The 17,678-nt window shown below is 41.6% G+C and overlaps 1 protein-coding gene and 1 long non-coding RNA gene across 5 annotated transcripts; one reads left to right on the plus strand and one right to left on the minus strand.

Moving 5' to 3' along the window:
• On the plus strand, positions 1–414 carry LOC141773299 (uncharacterized). The gene is made up of 2 exons (XR_012595067.1): positions 1–142; positions 283–414. It is a non-coding gene; the product is annotated as an uncharacterized LOC141773299 (long non-coding RNA).
• Positions 415–601: 187 nt separating this feature from the next.
• Positions 602–16,389, minus strand: rps21 (ribosomal protein S21). 4 transcript variants are annotated; one of them, XM_074645192.1, is made up of 5 exons: positions 16,385–16,389; positions 6,656–6,758; positions 4,461–4,524; positions 2,016–2,087; positions 602–759 (listed from the first exon to the last, which is right to left on the minus strand). In XM_074645192.1, exons 2-5 carry the CDS (start codon positions 6,703–6,705, stop codon positions 700–702), a joined length of 246 nt encoding a protein of 81 aa, XP_074501293.1. In that variant the 5' UTR covers positions 6,706–6,758; positions 16,385–16,389; the 3' UTR covers positions 602–699. The 4 variants fall into 4 exon arrangements, with proteins under 4 accessions (XP_074501293.1, XP_074501292.1, XP_074501291.1 ...); XM_074645191.1 differs by lacking the exon at positions 16,385–16,389 and adding an exon at positions 7,456–7,605 and having other exon boundaries at positions 6,656–6,756; XM_074645190.1 differs by lacking the exon at positions 16,385–16,389 and adding an exon at positions 7,530–7,574 and having other exon boundaries at positions 6,656–6,756.
• Positions 16,390–17,678: the final 1,289 nt, after the last annotated feature.

Below are 17,678 nucleotides of genomic sequence, written 5' to 3' on the forward strand. Positions count from 1 at the left end.
AAGGCCTACATATCATATTTCCTTATTACACGGCACTGTTGAATACTCGATTCTGATTGGTCAATCACGGTGTTCTACAGTGTCATTTCTTTATAACAGACCGTTGCCATGTATAACAGACCGTTGCCATGTATAACAGACCGTTGCTATGTATAACAGACCGTTGCTATGTATAACAGACCGTTGCCATGTATAACAGACCGCTGCTATGTATAACAGACCGCTGCTATGTATAACAGACCGTTGCCATGTATAACAGACCGCTGCTATGTATAACAGGAGGACCGTTTTGGTGTCAAATTATTGATTTCTTTAGTAAGTAGCCGTGTGATAAGCAGGATAATGTACAGCTAGCGGGTCATTCAGTCAAATTATGCCTCCTCCACACACACTCCTTCAAAATAAAAGCCCCATTTAGTAACTGTATCTTAACAGTAGGCTCACGGTGAGGCCTATCATACCTCTTTCTTATGGAACATTATTGTACCAGTGGGGGTTTCTTTCACAACAATGATGGACTCGCTGTACATTATCCCTTACTTCATTATTTCCAAAAGTCTGAACTTGAATTGGTTTCAATGTAACGTGCAGTTCAGATAATCGTGACTACTTGTTGGTCATCCGTGTTCATGCTTATATATTTTCATATCTATAAAAAATGGTAATTCTGCCATAGTTGGGACATTTGAGAACAGATTCTTACTTTGCGACAAGGGTGTCATTCTTTGCCAGCCTCAGGATGGAGTCATCAGACTCGCCCTGTAGGAGGAAAAACAAAGATCTGTTCAGACAAAAGCTCTGAGTGTTCAGAAGACGATCTCATGGCAGAGGCAGGTTCCCAGTAGAGACCAGGGAAGTCACCATACCGCATATTTAGTATTTCATACCAATACCAGGGAAACTTCACGATTCTTGATACCCAATTCGATACCAAGGTAAAAAAATAAAAGTAAAACAATACATCCCATGGTTTTCAACATCCACTCCTTTATTACCGTTGTCGTACTGGTTTTTGTTAAGAAGTTAAACAGGTCATAATTATCTATTTAATACTGCTGCGAAAACATGTCCTTCAAACAACTGGATTTATTCCGCGCCAACAACAAAATTTTTACAAGATTACGTTTGAACGCATCATGACAACGTTGGAATTTACCTTCATAAAATAACCTTTTTTTAAAGATTGTTTTATTGGCTTTTTGCCTTTATTTGATAGTGACAGAGATAGTTGTGAAAGGGGGAGCGAGAGGGGACGACAGACACGCAGCAAAGTCGGATTCAAACCCAGGCCGCCGCGGTATGGACTCAGCCATGGTACATGGGGCACGCGCTTTACCAGGCGAGCTACCAGGGCGCCCCCAATACTCATCTTTACAGAGTATAGCCTGGATAAATCATAGTGTACGGCACATCCCATTAACGTTTGCCGTTAGCTCCGTGCAGGACTGTGCAGCCGTGACAGGACAGTATTTCTACAGTCAACGGCGTTCCGGTGATGATAGAAAACATGTTTGGTTTCCTGATAATGCTACATTGTGAAAAACAAACCAGCGTTGAAATCAGCAGGAGAGCTAGTTAGCGTTAGCTGTTAGCAGCCGATTGGCATCGTCTTGGTACTGAAGTATCGGTTGTCACGACATCCACCAACACACTCAGGTCAAAGTTTCCACTTCAGAAAAGTCGTCAAACTCTTAATAGAAGAGTGAAAGAAACTGCACATCTACAAAAATAATTCTTTACTAGAAACTAACTACAGCTGAAATTACTAAAAATTCCAATTCATGTTGACCTTGATCCTAATTCAATTTAAGGGTTCCAGAAAAAACAAAACCTGTGCTAAAAAAGTACCTACTGACAAATTCAGAAAAAAAGAAAATACGAGTAGATTTAAAACCTACAGTATGTGCTGTACGATGTGACGAGCAGATCAGAATAAACGTTCCTAAAACACGCTTACTGATGAGTGACAAGTAAAGTGATGGATATTCTGTTCATGTGACGGCGGTGACACTTACCATCCTGCGGATGGCGCCACAGATGGCGTAGGTCTTGAACTGACCATTGAAGCGACCGGTCACCTTGTCCACCTGCAGAGGAAACCAGATAAGAACATCTATAAAGTCCAAAACAACCGTTACACATGGGACACATGCAGGTTTTCTGTTTTTATAAATATTCAAGTCCTTCACATAAAGATATGTGTAAAATCTTTATCCTCTGACATCGGGGGGGTTTCACAAGAAGGTTGCATCTTGAATAATTTACAACAAAACCACTTACAAATCTGAGAAGGTAAAGTACCAGTGTTTCAGCAGGCTATGGAACATTTTGAAAACATTTTTTACCAACTTTTTGCTGCATTAAAAAGGTTTACACTTGAATTGTAATTTCTGTTAATCTTGAAGACGTTTAACCAAGTTGCCAGTGTATGATGTATTAATTTAATAATAAATAAAAATTCTGGTAATTTTGAAGACGTTTAACCAAGTTGCTGGTGTATGATTTATTATTTTAATAAATAAAAACCTGATAATTTTTAAGATTTTTTCTACCAAGTTGCTGGTGTAGAATGTATTCATTTAATAATAAATAGAAATTCTGTTAATTTTTAAGATTGTTTTACAGCATACAGCTCATTAATTAAACCCTGGTATCGGATCGGTACTTGGTTCCGGCCGATACCCAGGTATCTGTATCGGGACTAAAGAAGTGGGATCGGTGCATCTCTAGTCACTGACGGGATAAATATACCTATATGTAATAGATGGAAGCCACAGCAGCAGCATGTTAACATGTGATTTATAATAAATTGTTTAACAACTGACCGATTGGGACAATAAGTGGATTTTGTCTCAGATGACTCATCGACTACGTTCACAATGATGGCCACAATGACACTAATATTCTGTCACGGTTCTATTAATTGCCAACAAAACTTTTCCAATATTATTCCCGTTTCCATGGTACGGAAATTAAATAGTCCAGCTTCACATTGTTACAGCGTCAGTTTTTCCCTCAACTATTCAACCTCACTCCCGTTGTGTTGCTGTGGTTTACTCCTGTTGCCAACTACATGCAAATATTTACAACCAGCAGTGAGTCTACAGTTTCTTTTACAGCTATATACAGAGTCCATTCAGACAGTAGAGCGTGTGTCACCAAGCTAGTGGACGACCTTATTGCCAGTTGCAGGCTGTGGTATAAAAACGGATAAAATTCACAAATAGGGTGCAACACATCTTCAGTAGTGTGACTGAAATACTTTGACCGTATTACGGTTAAAGCTAACAAAATGTAGACATTGATCTCGTGATAAACATCTTTGGAGGTCCGGTCAACGTTGCCTTTTTAACGCAAGTAAAAAGATGTAATTGTTTCTGGTTTTGAAGAACGGAGAATGAACAGTTTGATCTCAAAACCAAACCTTTATCCTGCAAAATTCTGCAGCAGCATGAATGGAATTTTTGGTTTTTGGCTCAGACTCTTTCAGCTTTGAGAATTACAAATCAGTTAAGAAGTTAATTAGACATATACATTACATATACATTACATATAGATACAAACCCACTTTTTCCAGGTGTGATTTATGATTGTATTCAGGCCAATGTGGTACACCATAGCTACTTTTATTTGTTATTTTCTGCTTGTATTTAAGGATAAATGCTATTTATTGGGCCCGATGAATTATCCACTGACAATGGGAAATTTATATCATGTATTATTCTGAAAATTAAATAAGCAGCATTTATACACTCCGATGCACCTTTGAAGTTGGTTTGCGATCTGCCAACAAACACAGAAGAAGAAGAACAATAAAGGCACACGCTGACTAGAGAGCCAAACATGTTGATAGTGTGGCTGTTTTTCACAGGTTCAGAGGAAGACAAGATTGCAATCAGTTTTGTTGATGCACTTTACTATAAAATAAATAAATGAACATTTGAAGAGTCAGAACTGTTCTTTGTTTTAACAAGAGTGATGTCAGTTAGATTTAGTTCGGTCAGAGCTATGGAATATTTAATCATTCATCTTTACTCACAACATCTTTCTTACCCTCAGGTGTGCATAAACTACAGGTTATGAACTTTTTAAAATACAGAAATGTGAAATTATCAGTTATGTTATCGGTATTGGCCATGAGAAGCAGGTAATTATCAGTATCGGCTGAGGAAAATCCATATTGTGCATCTGCAGAGTATTAACATGAAACACCTAAACGTGACTTCAGCTGAATGAAAAAACAAGGTTCAATATTAATATATACTCAGCACATCAAGATATCATTAAAGGTATTGTTGTGGTCTTGATGCCAAGTTTTATTAGTATTATTTAAAATAACTGATATTAACCATCAACACAGCATGTCCACTAGAGGCTCAGTCTAGACACACTGGTGTAGTTTCATGCTTTTCTTTTACATATGACAGGATAAACTTTAAAACTGAAACTCCTTATTTTACCTCAGCAATGTTGATCTGGACGGAGGCGTGGTCCTTCGCTCCAATGATTCTGTTGCTAGCAGAGCTGCAACACACACATGCAATACTTTAATTTAATGTTCATGTAAATGAAATGTCACCACCATTCACAGCCCTGATACTCTGCAGAACAACGCTTTCAGCTGCACCTCAACCCATTCATTTCTACCGTCACTAAGATAGCAGGCTACTCCCCACAAATACTAAATTCATGTTTATCCTCTGAATGTAACGAAGTACATTTACTCAAATACAGTTCTGATGTACAAATTCAAGATACTTGTACTTTACTGGAGTATTTCCATTCTCTGCTACTCTATACTTCTACTCCACTACATCTCAGAGGTAAATAATGTACTTTTTTCTCCACTACATTTATCAGACAGATGTATTTACTTCCTGTCCAGGTAGAACCAGGTATCGCCAGATGTGTTGATGTTGAATGTTTGTGATAAACAGATGAAGAGTAAATTCTCCTCATCCTCGTCCTCCTGAAGCTAAATAAACTCTTTAAAAAGCCTCTCGGATCAGCTGGAAAATGCATCGTGACAAAGCTGAAAACAGGCCGACTTTTTAGAGATACGTGGTTCTCACAGGACAGCGACGCCATAAACACATGATCTTATAGACCATGATGTAGATTAAACTAGCCAGGATATATAAAGGAGTCAAAATGCAACATACACATGAATGCAGCAGTAATATTAATACATCAGATATGACTGGAAAACACTGACGGGGAACATTTTACTGCACTATGACTAACTAAAACTTTTACTATTCATACTTTAAAGTACATTTTGATGACAACACTTGCATATTTTTATTCAAGTAAGCTTTTGAATGCAGGCCTTGTACTCGTAGAGTATTTTCTGCAGTGTGGTATAGGGATGTCACGAGAAGCGGTACCAAGTCGATGCCAAAATTCTAAAAAAGGGACGGTACTCTTTTTCTACAGTACCGAAGGAACCGTACGATGCCTGTAACGGTCGTTGGTAGGGATGTGACGGTGAGGAAAATGATCCCACCAGTAAATAAATTTGTGACAACACCGGTGTCACCGATTACACCGGACATTTTACAAGAAGAGATGACAACATGTGCAGAGCTGACTCTGGTCTTTACTGTCGGGTGGCGGTGTGTCTGGCCTCTCCGGTAGAGCTTTTGCTGCGGGGCTTTACCTGGCGCTGCTGCTCCGTGCACACCGGCTGTGACGGCTCCATCCGCCTCGTGGCAATTACCTCATTAACGTTATGGTTCCCTTGTAGCATTGGGATTAAACCTGAAATATTGCCTAATAGGTGCGTTTGCTTTTCGCTTCGACAATAAATCCTCTGCCTCCTGCTCCTACTACTCCGAGCTGATGGACCAGATGCATTCATGGTCAGTATGTAGCGTCCGTCATCTGATTGATAACATGCCACTGATACGCCAAAATGAACAAAATGGGTCAATTATTTTTTATTTATTACTTAAAGGCTACATGCCTCTGTTTTTTATAATGTTCAAATGTTTTTAATAAAAGAGTGCGTGTTGAATTACATGAGATTTATTGTTGTTGGTGTTTTTTTGACTGTGGTATCGATTTGGTATTGAGAATCGTGGAAATTCACTGGTATCGGTGTCGACTACTAGATTTCGGGTATCGTGACATCCATAATCATCACTGAGACTGAGGTGAAAATTATTGTGGTAACTTTCCTAGGTTGCAAAATCCTTCTTAACACAAAGAAACATCATGGCGTATCGTCTTGGCATCTAATATTTTGTTTTTTATTGTGAGTAATTAAACTTGACATGCGTCTTTCTCACTTCAGTGTAATGGAGTCATGACAGACCGAAGTGATTTACCGACGCTGTTGATGTCTCCTATCTCTTCTTTGAGCCTGTCTGAATCTGCCTGACCTTTGCCTTGAGGGTACGTATGCCTACTCAAAGCCTACATGCCTCTGTTTTTGTAATGTTCAAATGTTTTTAATAAAAGAGTGCGTGTTGAATTACAGTACAGGGGATTTATTGTTGTGTTTTTTTTGTACCGTGGTATCGAATTTGGTATAGACTACTAGATTTCTGGTATCGTGACATCCCTAGTGTGGTACTACTAGTTCAAGTAAAGGATCTGAATACTTCTTCCACCTCTGACACAATACAAGAATACAAGAATACAAGCCCCTTACCATTTACGTGGGACGTAAAGGTCCACAAATTCACCAGCGTCGTTCTGCATGTTGACAGGTTGAACAGGTAGAACAGGTAGAACAGGTAGTCGCCTACAAATCTGAGAGAAAGAAATTAAAACGAAAAACAGAAATCAGAGAAGCCGATGAGTTTTACTTTAAGATTCAAAATTCACTTTACTGTCATTTCACTGAGTATTTATATACACAGAAGAAAACCAAATATTGTTTCTCCCAGCTCCAGTCAGTGCATCAAACAGAGAATAACTCAGTACTGCTTTGTTTTTCTTTCCTGGAGCTGCTTGCAGGTTCGTTTCGTTTAGTCTGTTACTCTAATGGTGATCTATCAATGTGGAACCCCACCCTAGATCATTATGCTTAAATACCAATACAAAATGATCATAAAAAATGAATAAGTATTAAAAATAACAATAAAAGAATAAAATGCGTTTCGGACACATCTGGATGTTCAGACCAGCCAGCAGACTGTTCACATGTGAACATCCAGATGTGAACATGTGAACAGGCGCTTTGCAACACAACTACATAAAGATATCAAACATATAAACATATAAACGAGCATTTATTCAGCGAGTCTAAACAGAAACCATCACTACAGGCTGTTAGCATGTTAGCTCCTCAGTTAGCACGCTAGCTCCTCAGTTAGCACGCTAGCTCCTCCCGGCCGCATGCGGCTGCTCAGAGACTCAACTAACATCCGATATTTACACACTATTTCTCCCTTTAACTGCATCCAAACCTCCTGTACAGCTAAACAGACACCTTAACGGCGGTATTACTGCAGTAGATCTCGGCTGTTTATGGAAGAAGACGAGTTTTAGATGTTTTAGAGGAGCGCTGCTCAGACACGCACCTTCAGGACTGATGGCCGACAGGAAAGAGAGCGCTGCTGACCCGGAACTAGAAACATGTCCGTCTACATGTTGTTGTTGTTGCCACCTGCCGGCTGGATGCTGCTACTACAACCACAATCACCTGCCGGCTGGATGCTGCTACTACAACCACAATCACCTGCTGCCTGGATGCTGCTACAACAACCACAATCACCTGCTGCCTGGATGCTGCTACAACAACCACAATCACCTGCTGCCTGGATGCTGCTACTACAACCACAATCACCTGCCGCCTGGATGCTGCTACTACAACCACAATCACCTGCTGCCTGGATGCTGCTACAACAACCACAATCACCTGCTGCCTGGATGCTGCTACAACCACCACAATCACCTGCTGCCTGGATGCTGCTACTACAACCACAATCACCTGCCGGCTGGATGCTGCTACTACAACCACAATCACCTGCTGCCTGGATGCTGCTACTACAACCACAATCACCTGCTGCCTGGATGCTGCTACAACCACCACAATCACCTGCCGGCTGGATGCTGCTACTACAACCACAATCACCTGCCGGCTGGATGCTGCTACTACAACCACAATCACCTGCCGCCTGGATGCTGCTACTACAACCACAATCACCTGCCGGCTGGATGCTGCTACTACAACCACAATCACCTGCCGGCTGGATGCTGCTACTACAACCACAATCACCTGCTGGCTGGATGCTGCTACTACAACCACCACAATCACCTGCCGGCTGGATGCTGCTACTACAACCACAATCACCTGCCGGCTGGATGCTGCTACTACAACCACAATCACCTGCCGGCTGGATGCTGCTACTACAACCACAATCACCTGCCGGCTGGATGCTGCTACTACAACCACCACAATCACCTGCTGGCTGGATGCTGCTACTACAACCACCACAATCACCTGCTGCCTGGATGCTGCTACTACAACCACCACAATCACCTGCCGGCTGGATGCTGCTACTACAACCACAATCACCTGCTGCCTGGATGCTGCTACTACAACCACCACAATCACCTGCTGCCTGGATGCTGCTACTACAACCACCACAATCACCTGCCGGCTGGATGCTGCTACTACAACCACAATCACCTGCCGGCTGGATGCTGCTACTACAACCACAATCACCTGCTGCCTGGATGCTGCTACTACAACCACAATCACCTGCCGGCTGGATGCTGCTACTACAACCACAATCACCTGCTGGCTGGATGCTGCTACTACAACCACCACAATCACCTGCCGGCTGGATGCTGCTACTACAACCACAATCACCTGCTGCCTGGATGCTGCTACTACAACCACAATCACCTGCCGGCTGGATGCTGCTACTACAACCACAATCACCTGCTGGCTGGATGCTGCTACTACAACCACCACAATCACCTGCCGGCTGGATGCTGCTACTACAACCACAATCACCTGCTGGCTGGATGCTGCTACTACAACCACCACAATCACCTGCTGCCTGGATGCTGCTACTACAACCACCACAATCACCTGCCGGCTGGATGCTGCTACTACAACCACAATCACCTGCTGCCTGGATGCTGCTACTACAACCACCACAATCACCTGCTGCCTGGATGCTGCTACTACAACCACCACAATCACCTGCCGGCTGGATGCTGCTACTACAACCACAATCACCTGCTGCCTGGATGCTGCTACTACAACCACAATCACCTGCTGCCTGGATGCTGCTACTACAACCACCACAATCACCTGCCGGCTGGATGCTGCTACTACAACCACAATCACCTGCCGGCTGGATGCTGCTACTACAACCACAATCACCTGCCGGCTGGATGCTGCTACTACAACCACAATCACCTGCCGGCTGGATGCTGCTACTACAACCACAATCACCTGCTGGCTGGATGCTGCTACTACAACCACCACAATCACCTGCCGGCTGGATGCTGCTACTACAACCACAATCACCTGCCGGCTGGATGCTGCTACTACAACCACAATCACCTGCTGGCTGGATGCTGCTACTACAACCACCACAATCACCTGCCGGCTGGATGCTGCTACTACAACCACAATCACCTGCTGCCTGGATGCTGCTACTACAACCACAATCACCTGCCGGCTGGATGCTGCTACTACAACCACAATCACCTGCTGGCTGGATGCTGCTACTACAACCACCACAATCACCTGCCGGCTGGATGCTGCTACTACAACCACAATCACCTGCTGGCTGGATGCTGCTACTACAACCACCACAATCACCTGCTGCCTGGATGCTGCTACTACAACCACCACAATCACCTGCCGGCTGGATGCTGCTACTACAACCACAATCACCTGCTGCCTGGATGCTGCTACTACAACCACCACAATCACCTGCTGCCTGGATGCTGCTACTACAACCACCACAATCACCTGCCGGCTGGATGCTGCTACTACAACCACAATCACCTGCTGCCTGGATGCTGCTACTACAACCACAATCACCTGCTGCCTGGATGCTGCTACTACAACCACCACAATCACCTGCCGGCTGGATGCTGCTACTACAACCACAATCACCTGCCGGCTGGATGCTGCTACTACAACCACAATCACCTGCCGGCTGGATGCTGCTACTACAACCACAATCACCTGCCGGCTGGATGCTGCTACTACAACCACAATCACCTGCCGGCTGGATGCTGCTACTACAACCACAATCACCTGCTGGCTGGATGCTGCTACTACAACCACCACAATCACCTGCCGGCTGGATGCTGCTACTACAACCACAATCACCTGCTGCCTGGATGCTGCTACTACAACCACAATCACCTGCTGCCTGGATGCTGCTACTACAACCACAATCACCTGCCGGCTGGATGCTGCTACTACAACCACAATCACCTGCTGGCTGGATGCTGCTACTACAACCACAATCACCTGCTGGCTGGATGCTGCTACTACAACCACAATCACCTGCCGGCTGGATGCTGCTACTACAACCACAATCACCTGCCGCCTGGATGCTGCTACTACAACCACAATCACCTGCTGCCTGGATGCTGCTACTACAACCACAATCACCTGCCGGCTGGATGCTGCTACTACAACCACAATCACCTGCCTGCTGGATGCTGCTACTACAACCACAATCACCTGCTGGCTGGATGCTGCTACTACAACCACAATCACCTGCTGCCTGGATGCTGCTACTACAACCACAATCACCTGCCGGCTGGATGCTGCTACAACCACCACAATCACCTGCTGCCTGGATGCTGCTACTACAACCACAATCACCTGCCGGCTGGATGCTGCTACAACAACCACAATCACCTGCTGCCTGGATGCTGCTACTACAACCACAATCACCTGCTGGCTGGATGCTGCTACTACAACCACAATCACCTGCCGGCTGGATGCTGCTACTACAACCACAATCACCTGCTGGCTGGATGCTGCTACTACAACCACAATCACCTGCTGGCTGGATGCTGCTACTACAACCACAATCACCTGCTGGCTGGATGCTGCTACTACAACCACAATCACCTGCACTCAATGGACAGAATACTTGAGCCTTAAGCTTGGAGCACATATACAACGTCAGGAGCATGTGGTGGCTACGTGATGCACGCATCTGGTGTGAACACGTTGATAAAGTTTGGGGTTTAAATCAACATTCCCTGCTTTCAGTCAAAATAAAAGCCCTCAAGTGTTTTTTCTGTGGACAGAATTCCTTCATTTGTTAACACAAGGTTTTTATTAAATGGCCATTAAAAGTGAAACACCAGATGCATGTCTGGTGCTGTCAGCCCTTTCTTTCTAAATAGAGTTTGCCTTTTAATGGCCATTTAATTTCATGATAAATGTGATTTATATTTATTTTAGACAGAGAAAGGTTAAGAAACGTGTGTTAATTTGTAAATAATACTAATAATCCACCATTAAAACTCGTACTGTGTTCATTCATTGAGCTCTCCAAGTCACTGCATGTTCTAAAACACTGTCTGGCACATATTTCAGAATAAAAGCCTTGTGTTACAAATTAAGGAATTCTGTCCATAGAAAAAAACGCTTGAGGGCTTTTATTTTGAGACGAAAGCAGGAAGGGTTGATTTAAAAATAAATCTTTACTTTTTTTTCTTCTCCGTAACATATTCTACAGATAGACATCGAAACTGTAGTAAAGTCTTGCTGATATGATGTCAATATACAGTCACTAGATCACCTTCACTCTCTGTGACATATTCTACAGATGTCTAGACATGTAAACTGTATTATTGTAGCTGATATGATGATAATATGCAGTCAAGATCACTTTCACTGTCTGTTGTTGTTGTGAATTGCGCTTGGCTCGCGTCAAAAATAGGCGAGACCTCTATTCTATAAAAGAGACGCACGTCTCATGCGGGCAGTGTGGCAGCTCTAACCTGTTAACAGGTACGCCGAAATAAAAAACAACAGGTAATGCAGCAGCCACGCGCTGCTGACGTTGGATGTGTGTCCACCACTTTAGAGGGACTATTTGTAACTTTCATAAATTGCTTGTTAACAGCTTCACCTGTGTCCGTTAAGTCAACTACAGTCAGCGTCCTGTTGCTGGCGCTTGTGCTCGCTCTACATAGACATGAAGGAGCATCGCTCAACACAGTGAGGAGACACACGTCAGCTAAAAAAACAATATCACTCTATATTTCAGCTGCTTGGCAGTAATGTTAGCTGACCAGACCAAGGTCTCTCCATGAATCAATGCTGATCCTAGTGTTGGCTTTGAGGCTGAAGCAGGAAGAGAAACGTTATCGCCTCCGACCGCAGCCGGAGAGAGACACTGGCACCCGGTCGGAGACGATAACGTTTCTCTTCCTGCTTCAGCCCCGCTGCAGGAAGAGAAACGTTACCGTCTCCGACATGGTGCCGGTGATAACGTTTCTCTCTGCGGAGCCCTGTCACTTCACAAGACACGGGAAACCTCTGTTGGTCTGTAGGAGCTGCAGCAGTTATTTCTGCACAAACGTCCACTGAACATTCACTAGATATTCTCAGAGCTAAACTAACTCTTCTGCAGTGTGGAGTGAGCAGCATGCACGTGAGAGGTGGAGAGAGAGAGAGAGAAGGAGCACGGTGTGTGAGTGAAGGCAAGCAGGCAGAGAGGAGAGATTCCGGCCACACGCGAGCGCGAATGTGTCCCAACCCGGTACATTTATACGCTTAAAAAGTTACAAACAGTCCCTTTAATTAATTGATAAAATGTGAAATAAATTGATATTTCTGTTTTTTTTTTTTGTTTTTTTTTGTATTTATTTATTTATTGATTCCCTCGAAGAAATGTGTAAATAAAGAATACAGAAAATAGATCTGATAAAGTTTGGGGAACTAAACAAGGGGCGAAATGCAAAGGGAAACTCGTGCATAAATAAATAAATGCATAAATACATAAATAAATACATACATTTAAAAATAAATATAAAATAAATGCAAAAATAAATAAATAAATACATTTAAAATTCAATAAAATAAATGCATATAGATATAGAGTAAATAAATATGGGGGTTCATACAAAGATAAATAAACGAAGAAGCTAATTAAAACAGAAATATCAATTAATGTCACATTGTATCTATATGATATATTCATCTATTTATTCAGTCATTTATTTATTTATTTTTTTAATTTTGGCAGGTTCCGTCCTCCATAGATAGGTAGAATAATAAAAAAAACTAAGATTATAGAAAATTAACAATAATAGAAAGATAACAATAGAATAGACAAACGTAACATAAGTAAATATAGAATAATAATGGAAATGGAAATTTGTAATTTAGTTGAAGACAGTATTTCAGATGGGAAAAACTGAATGTAAACAGGATGTAGTATGTCTATGCATGATGAGAAGTAATATACAGTATGTACACAGAGGCGTACAGGAATGTGGTTGAACAGAGAAGTAATAAGTGTGTGTATACATATATATATATATATATATGTATACACAGAGGTGTAACAGTTTGTAAAACATGGGTTGGCTGATGAGGTCTGGCTCACAGTCGGCGTTCTGAGTCATCCCAAAGGTGTTGGATGGGGTTGGCGTCAGTGCAGACCAGTCAGGTTCTTCTTTCTGGACCGAGGGGGGCGGCTGTGGCTCAGAGGGTAGAGCAGGTTGTCCACCAATCGGAAGGTCGGTGGTTCGATCCCCGGCTGCTTCGGGTCACATGTCGATGTGTCCTTGAGCAAGACACTCAACCCCAAACTGCTCCTGAAGGCTGAGCCATCGCTGTGTGAATGAGTCTTTAGATTAGATCCTGATGGGCAGGTTGGCTCCTTAGCAGCCTCTGATATCAGTGTATATGTTTGTGTGAATGGGTGAATACTAACATGTAGTGTAGCACTAGAGTGCTTTGAGTGGTCGGAAGACTAGAAAAGCGCTGTATAAATGCAAGTCCATTTACCATTTACCGAGCCATTGTCATGTTAAAGTAGATATGGGCCTCCCCTGAACTGTTGCCACCAAGCTGGGACCACACTATGGTCTAAAATAAAGATTTCTCTTCATTAGAACTAAGAGGCATAGCCCAAACCATGGAAAACAGCCCCAGTACACAAAAGTATGTGACATCATACCTTCAGCTACTGCATATAGTATATACAGTAAATATGTATATATATATAGTAGTACATATAGTAGCTGTTTCTAAGTGACTGATACAAAAAGTCCAAACATTCTGATTATACTTGAATTTAATAAAGTTTATTAAGAGTACAGTCAACTCAACCATGGTAACATTTTATAATGCATATAATGCAAACAAAAATAAAAATATAGTTCTCACATATGTATTAAACACACATATTCTGAAAGTATTAAGTTGTTGTTATTGCACATTACATGATATGCAACAAAAGTGTGATATAATGCATACTACATCTCACAAACAGAGGGGGTTTATCTCCACAAAATCGGATTCCCCCCCCGACGACATCTGTGACAAAAACACAGCAATTTACGAAATTTAATCTCATGTAAAAAAAACATGTTATAGAGTTAATTCATGTCACTGACATACATTAGGAACTTCAGCTATTACGGTTTCTAAAATGAAATTAGATTTAGCCTGACATAAAGGACGGGGTTTTATATTATATTATATTATATTATATATATTGTATTAATTGTAACAAATATATAAATAAATTAGATCTATGCATACCTAATACAAAGATATATGTCCTACAACATGAATAAATATAGAGGTACTTTCAAGAGCTCAACCAAAATGGACCAAAGTTGTGTGAGACTGAAGAAATAAAACATAGAAAAAAAATCTATTGTTGAAAAACACAGCATATGTCATAATAATATTCCAGATATTATGTTTGCTACAAGGACTACGACTTTTAGTCATTGTTCGCTGACACATGTACACCCGACAGCCAGTTGGTAGGGACACTTGCACCAGGCGACACCGGTGCCGTTGCGTATCTTCTCGTAGACTGAAACCTGGAGGAAGATTTCCTTGGCGGTCTTGCCCTCCACTTTGCAAGGCCTGCAAAGAGCGTAATCGATATGTTGAGGCTCTCTGTCTAATTGCGTATCCTCCCTGGAAAAGAAAAGGAAAAGAAAAATGTCTATCAATAAATGGAGGTGTACATGGAAGCAGAATGCCAAACGGTTGAAGTTATGGAGGACGGAACCTGCCAAAATAATAAATAAATAAATAGATAAATAGATAAATAAATAAATAAATAAATAAATAAATAAATAAATAAATAAATAAATAAATATGCAATTAAATGTACCAAAAATAATATTAATAACAGATGTAGGCATTAATTAATTGACATTAAAGACAAAACTTACTATAGCTAGTTGAATAATCATTTTATTATTATTTTACACATATTCTGAAAACTTTTAGATAATGTTTCATTAATTATATTTGTTCATAAATCTAAATTTAAAAAAAATTCTGACGAACAGTTCACTAATTATTTTACAAAAAGGACGTGAACATTGTGTTGATAAATGAATGAATCTCCCAGAGAAGCTGGTGATGGAGAGGGAAGAGCAGAGTACCCGCAGCTTGAGAGAGAAGCTACGGTACTCAAGAAAAGGTCCCGGTACGCCGAAGAGTAAAACGTAGAAGTGCCGGTACTGCGTAACGGGGGAGTACCGGCCCACTTCCTGCACTGATTTGAACCACTTCTGTCTGAGCATACCCCGACACTTAGAGCTGTTAGAAGCTTAAGATCAATTTCAGCTCTGCAAAGTAACTCAATTACTTTTACCCCAAAATATCTTTTAAAAGAGCCCTTTATTAACTTATACATAACTAATCAGAGAAAATATTCAACAAAGTAACTCTACTTGTATTTGAGTAAGATGTATATAACAACAGAACGAAGACTCACATGAGATCCCAGGGTGCAACTGAAGAGTCATGGAGGTCCGACACATGTTTGAAGTCTGACATGTGATGTCCAGCAGTCCATTCAAAATCATCACTACATTCAACTCTACATTCAAGTTTCATTTCCGGGTCACAGACAGGTGCACTCCACACCGTCCCCATCAGTCCCAGTAAAAGCTGGAAACAAACACACACACAGATTTACATTAGAGACACATTATCAACGTCAAACAGCCAGCTGAGATCCTCAGCTCCTTCAGCTTTCTGTCTTTGTGTTTCCTATCTGACCTCACTATCAAGCACCAAATAAGAAGCTAAAATGCCCTCAAAACAGACCTTTAATAATAGTCATATTGTTTGGAAAATATATGAATTAATTTTAAAGATGAATTTTGCAGTCAAAATTATTCCTAGAAGGTCATTTCCAAAAGTCTTGCACGCTTTTATTTTTATGGTGTCGTATCAGGGCTGCTGCTATCGGGACCTCTGACCTCTCTTTGGAAGCATACAGTCTAACACAAAGAATTAATACTACCAGCACATAAAGTTGATTTGATTTAGACTCATCACTCAGACGTATCAAACTCTTAATCTGTCAAATAAATCTGTAAAATCCTTGATGGTACTCACCATTAGAGCGGTGGAGTTCATGGTGATGAGTAGAAGCAAATGCCTTGAAAAGTTGAGTGAAACCTGAACTGTCCTTCTGTCTATTCTGTTGGATGAACTCTGGTATTCTCTTTCTCTGAGCTGTCTATTCTGTCTCACTGAACCTTGCTGTTTTTATATGCTGTCCTGTCGCAGCAAGCGGTGACGAAAGAGCATTTGCATCAAGGGAAAAACACTGGCAAACATGGTGGACTGCAGCCAAGAGTTATATTATCATTATCTCTTTTTTGACTTTCACGTGTGACTCCTCCAATTGTGGGTTTGTGTTTTTTTTTTTTTTTTTCATCTCTCAGGTATTTGCTTCGCCTCATGCGTAAACCCAGGGAGCTGTGGTTTCCCTATTTTTATTTGGGTTTCAGTGAAACCTGCTGCAGCCTCCAGCTCATTAAAAAAAGTCATACACTCAGTGTAGTACATATTAGGGTTTAAAAGTCAGTAAAATGGCTTATTATTACACGGCTGTGTTGAATACTCGATTCTGATTGGTCAATCATGGCGTTCTGCGCTCTGTAATGTCTCTATAACAGAATGTTGCTATGGGCGCAGCTCTGGTGTCGGACCGTTTTTGTGGCAAAATGATTGATTTCTTCAGTAGGTAGCCGTGTAATAACGGGGATAATGTACAGCTAGCTGGTGATTGTTGTGAAATAAACCCCTTCAGGGTGATGAGAGACCTTCGCGTCGGGGTGCAGCATCGTCCCTGTCGACTGGCTCGCCGTTCATTATCCTCTTACTTACTTTCTGATGAGGTCTTACTTTCTACCCTATTACTAAATTATTTGTCAGAATCAGAATCTTAAAACACAAACCTGCACTAAGCTCAATCTTCTTATCTTATCATCCATTTCCCTGTTGGGAAAAGGCAACATTTTATATGATATAATTAGATTTTTCTATAATCTCTAGACTCATTTTTTAGATGCATGTTTATTTGAATGACATATTGTCTGATCTCTGTATAATAAAACAGACAGACAACCAGACAGAAAGATTAACAGAATGCCTGTCATACCTGTTTATCAGTGAAGGAGTTAAATTGAGCACCTGTACGTCATCTCCTGATGGACCGATACCGTGAAACAACCGC

The sequence above is a fragment of the Sebastes fasciatus genome, chromosome 8, assembly GCF_043250625.1.
Source record: "Sebastes fasciatus isolate fSebFas1 chromosome 8, fSebFas1.pri, whole genome shotgun sequence".
Lineage (NCBI taxonomy): Eukaryota > Metazoa > Chordata > Actinopteri > Perciformes > Sebastidae > Sebastes > Sebastes fasciatus.